The following is a 21,446-nucleotide window of genomic DNA, read 5'->3' as shown; positions in this document are numbered from 1 at the left end:
CTGCAATCTCACCGTCACTCACCTGCAGCCTGGATCTCAGTGATCCTAAGCCTTGGGTATGTACATTTCTAGCAGCAGCTATTGCTTCCCCCTGGTGGAGCTGTGGTGCAACCCACATTTGCTGGTCTGATTGACCAGCAACACTCGAGAAGTGTGGAGTCTGCAGGCTCATCAATGCCCTGTTAAGTGCATGGTACTTAATTCAGCAGGGCTTGCTGAACGAAGTCAACACGGGGTTACCACTGGCTGTCCAGCCTGCTGGTGAGTCCCCCATCATCTCCATTAAACATCACGCAATGTGTTTCCATTTGTAAGGCAGAGCAAAGTTAGGGGCCATCAATAGAGGACAGTCACCAAGAAATCCAATAGTGATTTCAAAGAAATGTCATTACCCAGGGAGTGGAACTTGCTGACACAGAGTTTCATAGGATTTACGGTGCAGAATGAGGCCATTCGACCCATCAAGTCTGCACCGGCCCTTGGAAAGAGCACCCTACTTAAGCCCATGCTTCCACCCTATCCCAATAACCCAATAACCTCACCTAACCTTTGGACACTAAGGGTCAATTTTGAATGGCGAATCCACTTAACCTACACATCTTTGGACTGTGGGACAAAACCGGAGCACCCGGAGAAAACCCACGCAGACACGGGGAGAAAGTGCAAATTCCGCACAATCACCCGATGCCGGAATTGAACCCGGGTCCCTGGCGCTGTGAGGCAGCAGTGCTAACCACAGAGCCACCGAATACATTTATTTCAGAGATTGGAGGAACGGAGGGTTATGTTGAAAGTTAAATGAAAGATGAGCGGAGGTTGAATTAGAGCTGTCATGGACAGGTTGGCTAAGTAGCCCAGGCGAGATTCTCCACTCCCGCGCTGAAGTGCCCACGCCGTCGTGAATGCCGTCGAGGTTCACGACGGCGCGAAACGGCCCCTATCCCGACCGATTCAGGGCCCGATAATGGGCTAGGAGCGGGGCCGCGTCATTTACACGCGCCAGGCCTTGTCGCCGCATAAAGGCGGCGCCGCATACATGACGCGGCCGGCGCCGCATAACTGGCGTCCCCCGCGCATGCGTGGTTGCCGTCCTCTCCGAGTCCGCCCCGCAAGAAGATAGCAGACGGATCTTGCGGGGCTGCGGAAGAAAGGAGTTCCTCCACCGATCGCGGGCCACCCCACATTTGAGGTACCCCCCCGGTGCAGGATCCCCCCCCCCCCCCCCCCCGCCCCCCCGCAGGCCGCCCCCCCTCCCCCAGCTTTCCCGTGCTATTCCCGATGGCAGCGACCAGGTGTGGACGGCGCAGGGGGGAACCCGCCGTTTTGGGCTGGCCACTCGGCCCATCCGGGCCTGAGAATAGCAGGGGTGCTGGAGAATCGCCATTTTGGGTGTCTCGGGCGATTCTCCGGCCCGCGGCCCGCGGAACTCGACGGGGCCATTCCCGCCGCTTGGGAGAATCGCGGGAGGGCGTTGGACCGGCGTCGCGGGAAATTTTGGCGGCCCAGGCGATTCTCCCAACCGGCGCGGGAGTGGAGAATCGCGTCCCCAGTGTCTGTTATGTACATTCAATTTCTTGAGATTGGAAGTTGACAATGTCAAAACCCTGGAAAGAGAAGGAACAAGAAAAAAATGCCAGAACAAAGTTATCATGGGTTGACAGCCACATTCTTTACAGGAAACAGGTTTGTCTGTGTGTGTGTTGGGTGGGGGGGGGGGGGGGGGGAAACAAAGAAGTGGTGAAAAATGGAGATGCTCAGCATCACTCACCCCGGCCCCCCAAACACACACACTACCAACAACTTCATTGATGACTTACTGAGTCATTATATTGCACGATGTCATAAGTTGCACACTAAGTTATGTCCCAGCTTTAGCTTTTATTGTGCTTCCTGCTGATTGCACCATGAACTAGCTTTGGCATCACAGCCCTTTGTCGAGAAGAAAGGCAAAGAGGAACTGTAGAATTAAGTTACCACGGAACATAAAATAGTGAGTTATGTATCGCCACAATCATTTAAAAAAGCTATAATTAGAATAGGACCATTAAGGGATAGTTGGGATAATACCACAGGCAATGCAAGCTGGCAGAAATATTAAATGATTATTTTGCTTCAATATTTACCAGGATAATGGAACAGGTAGACTTGCCATTGAAAGATGAAATAAGGAATGAAATAATTTAATTTAAAATTTGAAAAGGGACTGCATTGAATAAACACAGGAGGATCGAACCCCAGTCCATAATTAATACATAAATATGAAGTATGTGTTGGTACATTTTAGTTGGAAGAATAGGAAGATAATTTATTACTTGGTGCAGATTTAGGTGAGTGAGAGAAACAAAGGGATCTCAGAGTACACATCACTGAAAGTTACATCACAGGCTAGCAAGGTCACAAGAAATCAACCCAAGATGTATACCTTATTTCCAGAGGGATCAAACTAGAAAGTAGAGAAATTATGCTAAATCTGTATCAAACCTTGGTTCGTCCACATGGAGGAATATTGCATTCAGTTCTGATCACCATGTTATAAAAAGGATATGGCAGCACTGAAGAATTTGCAGAGAGGATTTACATGGTAAAAATCTACAAAGAGCACAGACATCACTCACGATGTGGAGATGCCGGTGTTGGACTGGGGTGGGCACAGTAAGGCGACTTACAACTTGAGACTCACCTGATGAAGGAACTACGCTCTGAAAGCTAGTGATTCCAAATAAACCTGTTTAACTTTAACCTGGTGTTATAAGACATCTTACATCACTCACTGTTAAAGAGAGACAATTCTCTCTCTTGTGAGGCATCACTCTGCAAGAATGAGGCAAGGCAGCCTCTATGAACTATCACAGTTAGTATGGGAATTGAACCACACTGTTGGTGCCGTCATGCAGCATGATCTAGCCAACTCAACTATTCAACACCCTAGGCAACCCCCCCCCCCCCCAAACATATTTACAAGGATGTTACTAGACATTTGTGGACGTACATATCAGGAAAAGATTTACAAGCTGTATTTGTTTTCTCTTGAAAAAGGGGAGTGCTAACCTAATTGAGGTCTTTAGAGTTCTGAAAAGTTTCATAGAGTGGATACAGAGAAAAAATGTCCTCTTGTAGGGGGGAACATAACCATAATAAAGTATAAGATAGTTACCAAGAAATCCAATAGGAAATTCAGGAGAAATTTCTTCACACAATGAGTGCTGCGAATCTGGAACTTGGTACCTCAAGGAATGTTGAAGCAAACAGCATAGATGCATTTAAGGGAGTTTCGAAAAGCATATGAGAGAGAAGGGATTAGACGGTTGAAGTGACAGATTTAGATGAAGAACGATGGGAGTAGATTGGATTGCAACAAATTGCCTGTTTCCATGCCATATATCCGGTGCAATCCTATGTAAAGAGACAATCATGGTTTCTATCCTTGATGAAAGGTGATGGTAAAGGTAAAGTCACCATAGTCCCAGATGACCATAGGCTGCTTTCCCCTTTGAGGGGGAGAGCTGACTGGTGGTGGTTTAACCTGAGGATCACCAAACCTCAGTCAAGGGGCAAGGTTGAGAAGACGAGGCCTTCATGAAAAAGTACATATTATCCAACTGCCATGTAAGGGCAGGGTCTTTCTTCACCCTTATGCAGTGCAGTTAAATTATCTGCCAGATTCTTGAGGTCCGGGCAAGGGGCTAAAATGGTGGTCAGGCAGAATCTGCTATATTTTCTCAATGCTAGCCCCTTCTTGCTTATCCCTCCTCAACCATATTTTAACTCCTGAAGTTTCAGCAGTATGGAGAGGGCTCATGAATATACAACTGTCAGGATTCAAAAACATCATTTTGTTTCTGATGTAATTTTAGCCTCAAAGTTGAAAAATCAGGATTGGGCTAGAAAGATCCAGGTAGACATTATTTTGTTCTGAATTCTGTAATGGTACTTTGTAGCCCAGGAGTGTTACTCATGATGGCCAAAAGTTGGGGATGTGGGACGAAGCGTGCTTACTCTTTCAGAGCGCAGCACAGGCATGATGGTCTGGATCATAGTTATCAGAGAATTTACAGTGCAGAAGGAGGCCGTTCAGTCAATCAAGTCTGCACCGGCCCTTGGAAAGAGCACCCCACTTAAGCCCACTCCTCCAACTTATCCCCGCAACCCAATAACCTCACCTAACCTTTTTGTTTGGACCCTAAGGGCAATTTAGCATGGCCAATCCACTTAACCTGCACGTCTTTGGATAGCCTCCTTCTGTGCTGTAAGTTTCTCTGAATTGACCTATATTGTGGGAAAACATACACAGCACTTCATAGAAGCATTATCAGAAACATTTTTATACCAAGTCACAAAAAGAGGTATTAGGATCGATTAGGAGAAAGAACTTTGTAAAAGGGGTGGATTTTAAGGAATATCGTAAAGGAAGAGAGAGGAGCAAAGATGTTTAGGGAGGGGACTCCAAAATTTAAGGTCTACACAGTTGAACCTGAAGAATAGTCTCCAGGCCAAGGTATTGGACAGCTACTGCCTACATACCTAGCCAGTGTCAGTGACCTTTGAAAAGGGTGTGGATGGAGGAAAGAAGGAAAACGATTTTTAAAAATACAACACAAACACAAAACACTACTTCACCCAACTCAATAAAATGCATTCCAATTTTTGGGAAAAGCATGTGGGGGTTTACCTCTTCATTGGTTTGTACAGCAACATCTCTTTGGTCCCTCAGCAGGAGAATTGAACTTGACTGCTGTCTTTCTATAAATTAACATCATAAAACATACTTAGAACTTATAGTATACACTCTCCAACAAGTTGCTGATTTTCATCTTTATGGCTTTCTTGATGAAGGTGGCGCTGGTTGCCTTAAGATCTAGAACATCTCAGCTACCACCTAAAACCTTGAGTATTGTCTATGAATCTCCCCACTGAATTTATATACTGAGGATTTTCGTGAGAAGCAATATTTACTCAACGTGTTTCATAAAGTGCCAAAAAAGCATTTAAGATACTGTTGGCAAATGCGTTGAAATAAAGAATAATATTTGTAAAACCAAAGGAAACATCATCAAATCTGAGATTGGAACAGATGCTTTATTCCTGCAATGATATCATGCTGCTCAGTTAAATGCAAACATTATGACTCTTTATATGAGATCAAAGATTCCACTGTCACATGTTAGTAATTAAGGATCTAAATGAAAAGCATTATACTGTTCAACCTAATTCTGGAATGGAGAAGCTCCAATCAATAGGTGTCCAGATGATTTTGTTTATTCCATTCATCATTTATTGCCACCTACAACAAAAAGTCATGCTCCAGCACCAATCTGCCATGCCCAATAATAATTTCTGTCATGATATGCAGACATGCAAATAAAGATATACAGACAGGCACAGACAGGCAGCTAAGAAAAAACAGAGAACAGGACATGACCAATGAGCAGGCAGGACACTCAGGGGTGGTGTCTCACTATAAAAGGCACGAGGCACTCACACTCCGCCTCTTTCCACTGATGAACATCGACAGAGTGAGTCAAGTGTATTTACAGTATCACACCTCCAGCACGTGGCTAAGAGCTAGTCTGGTTCAGTCAGACAGAGTAACCACACTTAGGTTAGCAGACAGTCGAACTCATAGAGAACTGTGCTAACTGTGCTACTGGTTCAATAAATCAGATTGAACTAACTTCAAGGTCTGGAGTATCTTTTTGTTAAAGCTGCATCCAGTTGCAGCCTGTGTTATCCCAGAGTACATAACACAACATGCTACCAGGAGACTGCTTAATCTAGGTGGTTTACCTCAGTCCATTCCATGACGACCAGCGAATGTATCCCGGCACCATGGAGAAGATTCAGTCTCCTCACCAGCTCAGGACCTCTGGCAAGCTCAGTGCCAACTGGCGGACATTCAAGCAAAGGTTTCTGCTGTAAATCGAAGCTTCAGACCTCGTGGGTGCGTCTGATGCAAGGAAGATCGCGCTTCTCCTCTCAACAGCGGGTGATCAAGCCATCGAACTCTTCAACTCTTTTCACTTCACTGAAGACCAGGACAAGACAAAGTTTCAGACCATCCTGGACAAGTTTAACAGTCACTGTGAAATGGACACCAATAAAATCTTTGAGCGCTACATATTGAAACAGCGTCTACAAGCTAAAGATGCATCTTTCAACTCCTTCTTAACTAACCTCCGCCTGCTAGCACTGTCCTGCAACTTTGGTGATATTACTGACTCCATGATCAGAGACCAAATCATTTTTGGAGTTCACTCTGATGCTCTGAGAGAGTAGCTACTGAAAATCAAGCATATGACGCTGCCAGTCGCGATTGAAACATGCACAGTGCATGAGCACGCCAGAAATCGCTATGCCCAATACAAATTGGCTGAAATTGAGAAACTTGCCTCCCACGAGGCAGAGAGTGTGCAGGCCAGCTCCTGGATGCAGCGCCTCAGCATTGATGAAAGCGGCCATTTTGCACGTTTTTCCCAGGATCCCACGCATGCGTGATGTGAACGGGATAACGAAGCGGCCAACACCCGCACTGCACATGCGCGACGATGCGCGGAGCGTCAGGACACCGACGTCATGACGTGCTCGAACTGCAACAACGCCCACTTAAAGAAACACTGCCCTGCAAGAGGCAGGCGATGTTTAAACTGCGGGAAGCCTGGACACTATGCAGTCTTGTGCAGGTCTGCACCACCAGTCAGGGGCCAGCGCTCCCAATTCCGATGACGGCGCGTTCAGAGTGTGCAACAACGATTACAGGATTCTGATCCTGGCAGCACAACGGATCCAGAGGAAGAATGCCTAGACTCCGCCTACTGTGTGGGCATCATTACCAAAGGTGAATATGCCACATCCAACTCATCACAAATTCAGTCCATCCTCGCTGTGGATTCTGAGGACGAATGGCGTGCGGTGATGCAGGTCAACCACTGCTCCATCCAGTTTAAGCTGGACACAGGTGCTTCTGCCAACCTCCTCTCACAGGCAGATTTCAAACGCATCAAGAAGCCCTCCAAGGTCCTTCCAGCAGCCTGCAGGCTCCTGGACTACAACGATAATGCCATCACGGCACTGGGATCCTGCCATCTACTCGTCTCCAACTGGAGCACCCATGCACGGTTACGTTTTGAAATTGTCAAGCCAGATAGGGCATCCCTACTTGGCGCGCATGCCTGCAAGCAGCTGAACCTCGTGCAGCGGGTTTACACAACAACATCCTCCAATGTGGATCTTTAGGCCGGCATTGACGACATCCTCGCTCAGCATCCGGATGTGTTCGACGGGATGGGCATGCTGCCATATCGATACAAGATTCTGCTACGACCTGATGCCAAGCCAGTGGTCCACGCACCACGCCGGGTCCCGGCTCCACTGAGGGAGCACCTGAAGGCACAGCTCAAGGATCCTCAGCAACAGGGCATCATTTCCAAGGTAACCGAACCGACTGACTGGGTCAGCTCGATGGTATGTGTTAGAAAGCCTTCGGGAGACCTGGACATCTGCATTGATCCCAACGATCTCAATAGAAATATAATGCGTGAACACTACCCCATCCCGAAGCGGGAGGAACTCACCAGTGAGATGGCACATGCACATTTTTTCACCAAGTTAGATGCGTCACTGGATTTTGGCAAATCCAGCTGGATGAGTCCAGCAGAAGGCTCTGCACCTTCAACACACCGTTTGGCAGATGCTGCTATAATCGCATGCCGTTTGGCATTGTCTCGGCATCGCATCATGGAGCAGATGACGGAGGGCATTGAAGGGGTTCGTGTGTACGTGGACAACATCATCATATGGTCCACGACCCCTGAAGAGCATGTTTCCCATCTCCAGCAGGTATTCCGCTGTGTCCAAGCCAATTGCCTGAAGCTGAACAGATCCAAATGTTGCTTTGGCATGTCGACACTCAAGTTCCTAGGTGACCAGATCTCTCAGCAGGGCGTGCGCCCGGACACAGACAAGGTCAAGGCCATCAAAGCGATGAATGTCCCTGAAGACAAGAAGGCCGTGTTGCGTTTCCTGGGCATGGTCAATTTTCTGGGCAAGTTCATCCCAAACCTGGCCTCACACACCACGGCCCTGCGAAACCTGGTGAAAAAGTCCACTGCCTTTGAGTGGAAGGCAACACATCAGGCAGAGTGATTGGAGCTGAAAGCCAAGCTCACCACTGCACCCGTCTTGGCATTTTTCGACCCAGACAGGGAGACGAAGATCTCGACAGATGCGAGCCAGGATGGCTTGGTGCGGTGCTGCTTCAAAGCGATGACACTTCATCCTGGGCTACGGTAGCCTACGCATCGAGGGCCATGATGCCCACCGAAACAAGGTATGCGCAAATAGAGAAGGAATGCCTGGGTCTTCTCACAACTATGTCTACGGCCTGCCGACATTCACTGTCGAGACGGATCATAGGCCTCTGGTCCACATTATCTACAAGGACCTGAACAACATGATGCCTCGGTTGCAGCGCATCCTCCTCAATCTCAGAAGGTACGACTTTGACTTAGTGTACACGCCTGGCGAGGAGCTCATCATCGCTGATGCATAGTCCCGCTCCATCACCTTGCCTAGTGAACCGCTGGAAACCACCCGACAGATTGAATCACAGGTGCAGCTGTGTGCTAGCACCCTCCCGGTGTCTGATGAGAAGGTGGTTCGTATCTGCGGGGAGACAGCCAAAGACCCCCTCTTGCAGTGTGTCATGCATTACCTCGCCAATGGCTGGCAGAAAGGGCAGTGCCCTCAATATTACAATGTAAAGGACGACCTGACAGTGATTGATGGTATCTTCCTCAAGCTGGACCGGATTGTCATTCCACTCAGTCTCCAGAGCTTGGTGCTCCGCCAAATCCATGAGGGACACCTGGGTGTTGAGAAGTGCAGACGCAGAGCCAGGCAGGCTGTCCACTGGCCCGGTATTAGCCAGGACATCTCGAACATAGTCCTCAATTGTGCGACCTGTCAACACTTCCAGCCAGCGCAGAGCAAGGAGACGCTCCAGCAGCATGAAATCGAGACCTCCCCGTGGTCCAAGGTTGGCATCGACCTCTTTCGTGCGAATTGTCGTGACTACGTGTTGATTATTGACTATTTCTCCAACTACCATGAAGTCGTGAAGCTCTCAGACCTCAAATCTCGGACCGCCATCAAGGCCTGTAAGGAGACGTTCCCCAGGCATGGTATCCCACTCACTGTCATGAGTGACAATGGCCCGTGCTTCAGCAGCCACAAGTGGTCTATGTTTGCCAAGCCATCCCATTTCAAACATGTCACTTCCAGCCCACACTATCCGCAGTCCAATGGGAAGGTTGAAAAAGGGGTGCACATTGTGAAACAGCTCATCTGCAAGGCCACGGATTCTGCTTCTGACATCTACCTCACGCTGCTTACGTACAGGGTGACCCCACTGTCCACTGGCATGTCGCCGGCTCAACTCCTGATGAACAGGGACCTGCGGACGACACTTCCAGCCATACACTTTCCCAACCTGGATCACCTCCCGGTGCTGCAGATAATGATATACAGACAGGCAGCTAATGAACACAGAGAACAGGACATGACCAATGAGCAGGCTGGACACTCAGGGGTGGTATCTCATTATAAAAGGCACGAGGCACTCACACTCCGCCTCTTTCCACTGATGAACATCGACAGAGTGAGTCAGGGTGTATGTACAGTATCACACCTCCAGCACGTGGCTAAGAGCTAGTCTGGTTCAGTCAGACAGAGTAACCACACTTAGGTTAGCAGAGAGTCAAACTCATAGAGAACTATGCTAACTGTGCTACTGGTTCAATAAATCAGATTGAACTAACTTCAAGGTCTGGAGTATCTTTTGGTTAAAGCTGCATCCAGTTGCAGCCTGTGTTATCCCAGAGTACATAACACAACAATCTCCTGTCTTTTGTAATCATATCAGTTGTCACCACTTCTTGCATAGCTCAGAGAGGCCTGAAGGTGCTGGGGATATGGTTAGGAGGGACCAGGGCATGCCTTAGAAACTGAAAAGAGCGAGTAGCTATAATGTAAGTGACATACTCCAATTGCAAACAAGCAAAGGTATGTATCTGAAAAGAAAAGAAGGTGCAAGGTTACGGGGATAAGGGAGGGGTGTACAACAAGGTAGCATGCTCTTTCAGAAGGCCAGTGCAGCTTCGATGGGCTGAATTCCCTTCTTCTGCGCTGTAAATATCCTGTAATTCTATGAGGGAAGAATTGGCTAAGGTGAATTGGGTAAATAGACTAAAAGTTATGTTAGTAAATGAACAGTAAAAAACATTTAAACAAACAATTATGAATGTTCAACCATCATGGAATTTCCGGGTAACAGCAGGAACACAAATCTAACAAGACATAATAGGATGCAATAGGTCCAGCAACAGGTAGAAATATGCCTAGCAACACCAGTAACCAGCCTATAAAAGGCAAGATGACATGCATCATTTTGCGGAGCAAAATTAGGAGATAAAATCACGTGTGAATCCCCTGTTAGCAGAAACAGCTTATCTAGATAATTGGGAGATCATTAGGATATACACATGCTATTTTCTAGAGTTAAGGAATTGGAGGGGGGAGGAGTTACCAAATACACAGAAGTCCAAATCAAAGGGGAATAAAGGTATAATTGTCAGGACCATCAGAAGCAAGAGAAGCCAGTTGACACCTAGATGCGTCAGAAGCAGACAAGCCAGTTCTAGCTAACAGCCTGAAGGCCAGGTTTTACTTCTCACAGCCTCTAAATCTTAGAGTCAAGGCAGAAACCTTTAGAAAGGGAGTTTAAGTATCAACGCTGCACCAGGAAAAGACATTTCCTCGACTTGATCATCAGCCTTGTATTGTGTGACATTAATAAGCTGAATTTACTTTATAAATCTATTTAATTTGGATGTTGGGAAACAAGGGAAGTCTTAAGGAATTTAGAGATCTTAGATATATTTTGTAACAAGTCCTGTGTGTCTTTGTCTTTTCTTTAATTTAATAAATAATCCTGAATAATTGTTACACAACTGGACAGATTAATTTCATTGGGGTTTTACGTGACTCCTCACACCATTCCAAAAACAAAACCTATACTCCTCTATGAGCTGGTGTTCCGAGTTGGGATACCCTCGCAGATAACATCAGCGTAGTTCGTGACATCAACAAAAATGCATTCCATTGAAAAACAAAAACTTAGTGAGAAAGTCCCTTCTGTGGCTGACTCAGGAAGTTACCAATAGCATTAGATTATAGAAGAGGCTTACAATGGTGCAAAAACCAACAGCAAATCTGAGGATTGGGATTGTTTTAGTGACCAGCAGAGAGCTATCAGAAAGCTGATCAAGAGGGAGACATTTGAATATTAGAGTTGTCCAGCTGGAAATACAAAAAGAGATTGTAAGGGCTTTTGTAAGTATATAAAATATTGGCCCCATAGAAGCAGAGTCAGGAGAAATTATCATGGAGAATGAAGAAATGGCAGAGGCATTGAACAAATATTTTGTGTCTTTCTTCACAGTAGAAGACACAAGTAATTTAGGGGTTAAAAGGCTGAAGAAATAAGGAAATATCAACAGAGAAAATGTACTGGAGAAAGAAAAGGGACTACAATCCGACAAGTCCCCGAGACGTAATGGCCTACACCCTAGAGTTCTAGAATAGATAGCTGCAGAAATAGTGGATGTGTTGGCTATAAACTACAGCCAGTTAGCTATTAAAGGGAAATTGTATATATTTGAGTTTTCTGAGGATGTAACTAGAAGGTAGATAAAAGGGATGTTCTGGCCATTCACGCTGGCGGGATCATATGGTCCTGCCGACACACCTCCACCATGGGTTTTGTGGCGGTGAGGGTTGCGTTCAACAGGAAACCCCATTGTCAATGGTGGGACCAGAAGTTCGCACCGCCAGCTGTTGGTGAGCCACCCCCAATGCTGCAGAACACTCCGTGGAGGGGAAGGAACATCTGCCCCTCGTGTACTTAGATTTCCAAAAGGTATTTGATAAGGTGCCACACAAAAGTTTAATAGGCAAGTTAATGGGTAATGGAGTTGGGGGTAATAACTTAAAAGGGATAGGAAATTCGGTAATGGACGGAAACAAGTGAGTGGGCATAAATGGGGCTTTTCAAGTTAGTAGGCAGTGAATAGTGGAGTGCCGCAGGGATCAGTGCTGGACCCTCAGTGTTTAGAATCTATATTAATGACTTAAATGAAGACATAGAGAGTAACACATCAAAGTTTGTTGATGCTACCAAGCTTGATGTAAAGGTAAGTTGTGGGGTGGATAACAGAGAGGCTGTAAAGAGATATAAACAGGTTAACTGAGTGGGCAACAAGATGGCAGATGGAGTATAATGTAGGGATGTGTGAAGTTATTCACTTTGGTCATAAGAATAGAAAAGCAGAGCATTTTTAAAAGTGTGAAACATGTAAGCGCTGATGTCCAAATAGACTAGGGTGTGCTTGTATAATGAATGTAGAGAGTTAGCATACAAGTGCAGCAGGCAATTAAGAAGTGTTTTTTTGTTGTGAGGGGTTTAGAGAACAAGAACATGAATAAAGGAGTCTTTCTGGTTTTTGGTGAGACCACATCTGGAGTAATGTGTGTAGTTTCGCTCTCTACATTTAGAAAGAATATATTCGCATTGGAGGTGATACAGTGACGGTTCATTAAATTTGGCTCCGGGATGAGGAGGTTGTTCTGTGATGAGAGGCTAAGTAAATTGAGCTTACATTTTCTGGAGTTCAGAAAAATGAGAGGCAATCAAATTCAAACCTACAAATTTTGAATGGGCTTGTTAGGGTGGATGCTGAGAGATTGTTTCCTTTGGTCGGGGATTCTAAAATAAGGAGGCACAGTCTAAGGAAAAAGGGCAGATCATTTAGGACTGAGATGAGGAAACATTACTTCACGCAAAGGATTGTGAATCTTCGGAAATTTCTAACCCAGAGGATTGAGGATGCTCCATTGTTGACTACAATTAAGACTGGGATAGACAGATTTTTCATCTCTCAGGGAATCAAGAGATCTGGGTGTCATGATATGCAGGCACACATATACACACACACATAATGATATACAGACAAGCAGCTAATGGACACAGAGAACAGGACATGACCAATAAGCAGGCAGAACACTCAGGGGTGGGATCTGACTATAAAAGACACGAGGCACTCATACTCCGCCTCTTTCCACTGATGAACATCTAGAGAGTCAGTCAAGGGTGTTGTTACAATCTCACACCTCCACCACGTGGCTAAGAGCTAGTCTGGTTCAGTCAGACAGAGTAACCACACTTAAGTTAGCAGAGCTTCGAACTCGCAGAGAACTGTGCTAACTGTGCTATCGTGTGTACGTGGGCGACGTCATCATATGGTTCATGACCTCTGAGGAGCATGTTTCCCGTCTCCAGCAGGTATTCCACCATGTCCACGCCAATGGCCTGAAGCTGAACAGGGCCAAATGTTGCTTTGGCATGTCGACACTCAAGTTCCTAAGAGACCAGGGGCGTCATTCTCCGACCCCCCGCCGGGTCGGAGAATGGCCGTTGGCCGCCGTGAATCCCGCCCCTGCCCCCGCCGAAGTCTCCGGTACCGGAGATTGGGCTGGGGCGGGAATCGGGCCGTGCCGGTTGGTGGGAACCCCCGCTCAATTCTCCGGCCCAGATGGGCCGAAGTCCCGCCCAGAAATTGCCTGTCCCGCCCGCGTAAATTAACCCTGGTATTTACCGGCGGGACAAGGCGGCGTGGGCAGGCTCCGGGGTCCTGGGGGGGGGGCGCGGGGCGATCTGGCCCCGGGGGGTGCCCCCACGGTGGCCTGGCCCGCGATCGGGGCCCACCGATCCGCGGGCGGGCCTGTGCCGTGGGGGCACTCTTTCCCTTCCGCCTCCGCCACGGCCTCCACCATGGCGGAGGCGGAAGAGACTCTCCCCACTGCGCATGCGCGGGAAACTTGCAGCGGCCGCTGACGCTCCCGCGCATGCGCCGCATTTCCGCGCCAGCTGGCGGGGCAACAAACACCATTTCCGCCAGCTGGCGGGGCGGAAATCCCTCCGGCGCCGGCCTAGCCCCGACATTGAGGGGCTAGGCCGCCAAAGATGCGGAGCATTCCGCACCTTTGGGGCGGCGCGATGCCCGTCTGATTGGCGCCGATTTGGGCGCCAGTCGGCAGACATCACGCTGTTGGGGGAGAATTTCGCCCCAGATCTCTCAGCAGGGCATGTGCCCCGACACAGACACGGTCAAGGCCATCGCAGCCATGAAGGTCCCGGAAGACAAGAAGGCAGTATTGCGCTTCCTGGGCATGGTCAATTTTCTGGGCAATTTCATCCCAAACATGGCCTCACACACCACGGCCCTACGAAACCGAGTGAAGAAGTCCACTGCCTTCAAGTGGAAGGCGGCCCATCAGGCAGAGTGGTTGGAGCTGAAAGCCAAGCTCACCACTGCACCCGTATTGACATTTTTCGACCCAGACAGGGAAACAAAAATCTCGACAGATGCGAACCAGGATGGCATCGGCAACGCGATTGCACTTCATCCTGGGCACCGGTTGTTTACGCATCAAGGGCAATGACGCCCACCGAACAAAGGTATGCGCAAATCGACAAGGAATGCCTGGGCCTGCTCACTGGCATTCTCTTTTTTTAAAAATATATTTATTAAAGTTTTTTAACACAATTTTTCTCCCTTACAAACAATAACCCCCCCACCCTCGTAACAAAAAAAAACGAGAAGTCGCGCAGAGCAAGATATATACACCGCAAAATGATATATATTACACAGCTTTGTACACTGGCCCTCACCCGTACATGCCAGTTTCCCCAACCCTTCATGTTATCTCTTGCTCATCCACCTCCCAGGCAGTCCCCCCTTTCCACCACCCCCTCCCCCCTCCCAGGATATCCCCTCCACCACGCCCCCCCCCCCAAGGTTGCTGCTGCTGCTGACCGACCTTCCTCTAACGCTCCGCGAGATAGTCTAGGAGCAGTTGCCACCGCCTGTAGAACCCCTGCGCAGACCCTCTCAAGGCAAACTTAATCCTCTCCAACTTTATGAACCCAGCCATATCATTTATCCAGGCCTCCAGGCTGGGGGGCTTCACCTCCTTCCACATTAGCAAGATCCTTCGCCGGGCTACTAGGGACGCAAAGGCCAGAATGCCGGCCTCTTTCGCCTCCTGCACTCCCGGTTCGTCCACTACTCCAAATATTGCTAGCCCCCAGCTTGGCTTGACCCGGACTTTCACCACCTGAGATATTGCTCCCGCCACTCCTCTCCAGAACCCCTCCAGTGACGGGCATGACCAAACCATATGGACATGGTTCGCCGGGCTCCCTGAGCACCTTCCACATCTGTCCTCTACCCCAAAGAACCTACTCAACCTCGCCCCCGTCAAGTGCGCTCTGTGGACCACCTTAAATTGTATCAGGCTGAGCCTGGCACACGAGGAGGAGGAATTAACCCTACCTAGGGCATCAGCCCACAGACCTTCCTCGATCTCCTCCCCAAGCTCCTCCTCCCATTTACCCTTCAACTCTTCTACCAGCGCTTCCCCCTCTTCTTTCAACTCCTGGTGTATTTCCGACACCTTGCCCTCCCCGACCCATACACCTGAGATCACCCTATCTTGAACTTCTTGTGCCGGGAGCAACGGGAATTCCCTCACCTGTCGCCTCACAAAAGCCCTCACCTGCATATATCTAAAGGCATTTCTCGGGGGTAACTTGAACTTCTCCTCCAGTGCCCCTAGGCTCGCAAACGTCCCGTCGATGAACAGGTCCCCCATTCTTCCAATCCCCGCCCGATGCCAGCTCTGGAACCTCCCCGTCCATCTTCCCCGGGACAAACCGGGGGTTACCCCTGATCGGGGACCACACCGATGCTCCCATTGCACCATGGTGCCGTCTCCACTGGCCCCAGATCCTTAGCGTTGCCGCCACCACCGGGCCCGTGGTATACTTTGTCGGCGAGAGCGGCAATGGTGCCGTCACCAACGCCCCCAGGCTCGTTCCTTTACAGGACGCCATCTCCATCCTCTTCCATGCCGCCCCCTCTCCCTCCATAACCCACTTGCGGATCATCGCCACATTTGCTGCCCAGTAGTAGCTCCCCAGGTTTGGCAGCGCCAACCCTCCTCGGTCCCTACTGCATTCCAGGAACCCTCTCCTTACTCTCGGGGTCTTATTCGCCTACACAAACCCCATAATACTCCTGCCTACTCTCTTAAAAAAGGCCTTAGTGATCACGATGGGAAGGCACTGAAACACAAACAGAAACCTCGGAAGGACCACCATTTTGACCGACTGCACTCTACCCGCCAGCGAGAGCGGTAACATGTCCCATCTTTTGAAATCCTCCTCCATTTGCTCCACCAACCTCGTCAGATTCAGTTTATGTAGGGTCCCCCAACTCCTGGCTATCTGGATCCCCAGATACCGAAAGCTCCCCTCCGCCCTCCTCAGCGGTAGGTCCCTATCCCTCTTTCTTGGTCCCCCGCCTGTAGTACAAAGAGCTCACTCTTCCCTACATTGAGCTTATAGCCCGAAAACTCCCCAAACTCCCTTAGAGTCTGCATGACCTCCACCATCCCCTCCATTGGATCCACCACGTACAGCAACAGGTCATCCGCATATAGCGACACCCGATGCTCTTCTCCCCCTCGGACCACCCCCCTCTATTTATTAGACTCCCTCAATGACATGGCCAATGGTTCGATCGCCAATGCGAACAACAGGGGGGACAGGGGGCACCCCTGCCTCGTCCCTCGGTACAGTCGAAAGTACATGGACCTCCGCCGGTTCGTCACTACACTCGCCATCAGGGCTCTGTAAAGGAGCTTAACCCAACTGATAAACCCTCCCCCGAACCCAAACCTACGCAGCACCTCCCAGAGGCACTCCCACTCTACTCGGTCAAAGGCCTTCTCCGCGTCCATAGCTGCCACTATCTTCGCCTCTCCCTCTTCCGATGGCATCATTATCACGTTTAAGAGCTGCCGCACATTGGTGTTTAGTTGCCTGCCCTTTACAAATCCTGTCTGGTCCTCGTGGATTAACCCCGGGACACAGTCCTCGATCCTCGTGGCCAGCACTTTTGCCAGCAACTTTGCATCCACATTGAGGAGCGAGATCGGCCTGTACGATCCACATTGCAGTGGGTCCTTGTCCCGCTTTAGGATCAAAGAAATTGTCGCTTCCGACATTGTCGGGGGCAGGGTCCCCTCCTCTCTTGCCTCATTAAAGGTCCTCACCAGTAGCGGGGCCAACAGGTCTGCATACTTCCTGTAGAACTCCACCGGGAACCGGTCCGGTCCCGGGGCCTTCCCGCCTGCATGCTCCCCAAATCCTTGCTCAGCTCCTCCAACCCAATTGGTGCCCCCAAACCAGCCACCTCTTGCTCCTCCACCCTCGGGAATCTCAGCTGATCCCCTCTTCCCCTGCTGGGGGCTGGGATCTGTACAAGGCCTTGAATACCTCGTTTATTTTCGTCGCACTCCAAACTGTTGCTCCCCTTTGTGGTAGTATGTATTAGGGGTCATGTGGGACTGTGAAGCCGTGATGCTATTGGCTGACTGATCCCGGGTCCTGGTTGGCTGTTGACTCCTGGCTCCGCCCTGAAGGCGGAGTATAAGAACCCGAGCTTCTCCCCGCCACTCCATTCTGTTGCTGAACTGCTGGGGACAAGTCTCGCTTAATAAAGCCTCATCGACTTCATCTCTACTCGTCTCACTCGTAAGTCATTGTGCGCTACAATTTATTAAGCGAGCTTAAAGGACTATGGAGCTCCGGATCGCCCCGGAATGCCTGCGGATCAGCCCCCACGCAGTGAACTCGGCAGCAGTTTTTAAACACTGGCAAGCTTGTTTTGAAGGCTACCTCCGAACGGCCCCCGGCCGGATCACAGAAGACCAGAAACTGCAGGTCCTGCATTCGAGGTAAGCCCGGAAATTTACCCTCTCATAGAAGACGCAGAGGATTTCCCGACGGCGCTCGCAGCACTGAAGAGCATCTACGTTTGCCCCGTGAACCAGGTCTACGCACGCTACCAACTCGCAACGAGACGGCAAAGTCCCGGAGAATCGTTCGAGGAATTCTACGCAGCGCTGATGATTTTGGGACGGGGCTGCAGCTGCCCGCCGGTAAACGCGACTGAACACACGGACATGTTAATTTGCGATGCGTTTGTGGCAGGTATGAACTCTCCCCAAATCCGCCAAAGACTTTTAGAAAAAGAGTCGCTAGGACTCTCAGAGGCACGGGCCATTGCAGCTTCCCTAGATGTGGCCTCGCAAAACGCCCGCGCCTACGGCCCCGACCGCGCGGCAGCCCCTTGGGCTCCGTGGACCCCCGTCGCGACAAACCCCCCCCCCTCACAGGCTTGCGCGGTTAAAACGCCAGATCATCCCGGGGGGGCCCGCTGCTATTTCTGCGGGCAAGCGAAGCACCCCCGGCAGCGCTGCCCGGCCCGCGCAGCTATTTGCAAAAGCTGCGGCAAGAAGGGCCATTACGCGGCGGTGTGCCGGTCCCGGGGGGTCGCCGCAATCCCCAGAGAAGAACGAGCCCAGCGCATCCCAAACGCTCCCCAGCACCCCATGTGCGACCCGCGGGCGCCGCCATTTTGGGTCCCGGCCACCACGAGGGGAGGATGGGCGCCGCCATCTTGTGACTCCCCAGCCACGTGCGATTCATGGGGGCGGCCATTCTGTCCACCCCCGACCACGTGCGATCCATGGGGGCGGCCATTTTGTCCGCCCCCGGCCGGGTGCGATTCATGGACGCCGCCATCTTGGATGACAACAAAGGACCCCTGCATCGACGGCACCACGGGGTCCGAAGAAGACGCTGAGACACTACGACCACGACTGGCCTCAGTGACGCTGGATCAATCACGGCCCCGGACGCTCCAGACGACGACAACAACGGTGCTGATCAACGGACACGAGACACCATGCCTGATCGACTCCGGGAGCACCGAACGTTTCATCCACCCCGACACGGTAAGACGCTGTTTTTTGACCATCCATCCAAGTACGCAAAAGATTTCCCTAGCTGCAGGATCCCACTCCGTAGAGATCAAAGGGTTCTGCATCGGGAACCTAATGGTGCAAGGGAGGGAGTTTAAAAACTACAGGTTCTACGTCCTTCCCCAACTCTGCGGGCCCACATTACTGGGATTAGATTTCCAGTGTAACCTGCAGAGCAAAACATTTCAATTCGGCGGCCCAATACCCCCACTCACTATCTGCGGCCTCGCAACTCTCAAGGTTGAACCGCCGTCCTTGTTTGCAAACCTCACCCCGGATTGCAAACCCGTCGCCACTAGGAGCAGACGGTACAGCGCCCAGGACCGGATATTTATTCGGTCTGAAGTCCAGCGGTTGCTGAAGGAAGGCATAATCCAGGCCAGCAATAGTCCCTGGAGAGCACAGGTGGTAGTAGTAAAGACCGGGGAGAAGCAAAGGATGGTCATAGACTATAGCCAGACCATCAACAGGTACACACAGCTAGATGCGTACCCTCTCCCCCGCATATCCGACATGGTAAATCGGATTGCCCAGTATAAGGTTTTCTCCACCGTGGACCTCAAGTCCGCCTACCACCAGCTCCCCATCCGCCCAGGTGACCGCAAGTGCACAGCCTTCGAGGCAGACGGGCGTCTATACCACTTCCTAAGGGTCCCATTTGGTGTCACGAACGGGGTCTCGGTCTTCCAACGGGAGATGGACCTAATGGTTGACCAACACGGGTTGCAGGCTACGTTCCCGTATCTCGACAACGTAACCATCTGCGGCCACGATCAGCAGGACCACGACGCCAACATCCTAAAATTCCTCCAGACCGCTAACGCCTTGAACCTCACATACAACGAGGAAAAGTGCGTTTTTAGCACAAACCGGCTGGCCATCCTGGGATACGTAGTGCGCAATGGGATAATAGGCCCCGACCCCGAACGCATGCGCCCCCTCATGGAATTTCCCCTCCCCCACTGCTCCAAAGCCCTGAAACGTTGCCTGGGGTTCTTTTCATATTACGCCCAGTGGATCCCCCAGTATGCAGACAAGGCCCGCCCGCTAATACAGACCACTACCTTTCCCCTGTCGACAGAGGCTCGCCAGGCCTTCAGCCGCATCAAAGCGGATAGCGCAAAGGCCACGATGCCGCCATCGACGAGTCCCTCCCCTTCCAGGTCGAGAGCGACGCCTCCAACGTAGCTCTGGCGGCCACCCTTAACCAAGCGGGCAGACCAGTGGCCTTCTTCTCCCGAACCCTCCACGCCTCAGAAATCCGCCACTCCTCAGTGGAAAAGGAAGCCCAAGCCATAGTGGAAGCTGTGCGACATTGGAGGCATTACCTGGCCGGCAGGAGATTCACTCTCCTCACTGACCAACGGTCGGTAGCCTTCGTGTTCGATAATGCACAGCGGGGCAAAATGAAAAATGACAAGATCTTAAGCTGGAGGATCGAGCTCTCCACCTTCTACTACGAGATCTTGTACCGTCCCGGAAACCTGAATGCGCCGTCCGATGCCCTATCCCGCGGCACATGTGCCAACGCACAAATAGACCGTCTCCAAGCCCTCCACGAGGACCTCTGCCACCCGGGGGTCACTCGGTTCTACCATTTTATAAAATCCCGCAACCTCCCCTACTCTGTGGAGGAGGTCCGTACAGTCACCAGGAACTGCCACATCTGCGCGGAGTGCAAACCGCACTTTTTCAGGCCGGATAGAGCGCACCTGATCAAGGCTTCCCGCCCCTTTGAACGCCTCAGTCTGGATTTCAAAGGGCCCCTCCCCTCCACCGACCGCAACACATACTTCCTGAACATGGTGGACGAGTACTCCCGTTTCCCCTTCGCCATCCCCTGCCCCGACATGACAGCGGCCAGTCATTAAAGCCCTTAGCACCATATTCACACTGTTCGGTTGCCCCACATATATCCATAGCGACAGGGGGTCCTCCTTCATGAGTGACGAGCTGCGCCAGTTCCTGCTCAGCAAGGGTATAGCCTCGAGCAGGACGACCAGCTACAACCCCCGGGGGAATGGGCAAGTAGAGAGGGAGAACGGCACGGTCTGGAAGACCGTCCTACTGGCCCTACGGTCCAGGGATCTCCCAGTTTCCCGGTGGCAGGAGGTCCTCCCGGACGCTCTCCACTCCATCCGGTCGCTGCTGTGTACCACCACTAACCAAACGCCTCATGAGCGCCTCCTTGTCTTCCCCAGGAAGTCCTCCTCCGGAACGTCGCTGACGACCTGGCTGGTGGCCCCAGGACCCATCTTGCTCCGGAAACATGTGCGGGCGCACAAGTTGAACCCATTGGTCGAGTGGGTTCACCTCCTCCACGCGAACCCGCAGTACGCCTACGTGGCGGACCCTGACAGCCGACAGGACACGGTCTCCCTGCGAGACCTGGCGCCCGCCAGCAACACACACACCCCCCCGACACCGATCATCCCCTCCCTGCC

General features: G+C 50.8%; 1 protein-coding gene across 1 annotated transcript in view; it reads right to left on the bottom strand.

The window, feature by feature from the left end:
* Window positions 1-21,446, bottom strand: part of LOC140409540 (uncharacterized) — an 81,722-nt gene that overhangs the window by 6,890 nt on the left and 53,386 nt on the right. Inside the window, exon 5 of the mRNA XM_072497930.1 lies at window positions 4,670-4,740. Within this exon, the coding sequence (XP_072354031.1) occupies window positions 4,670-4,740 (71 nt within the window). The remainder of the gene's footprint in view (window positions 1-4,669; window positions 4,741-21,446) is intronic.

The sequence above is a fragment of the Scyliorhinus torazame genome, chromosome 3 (assembly GCF_047496885.1).
Source record: "Scyliorhinus torazame isolate Kashiwa2021f chromosome 3, sScyTor2.1, whole genome shotgun sequence".
NCBI lineage: Eukaryota > Metazoa > Chordata > Chondrichthyes > Carcharhiniformes > Scyliorhinidae > Scyliorhinus > Scyliorhinus torazame.
This window is presented reverse-complemented; position numbering and strand designations above follow the sequence as displayed.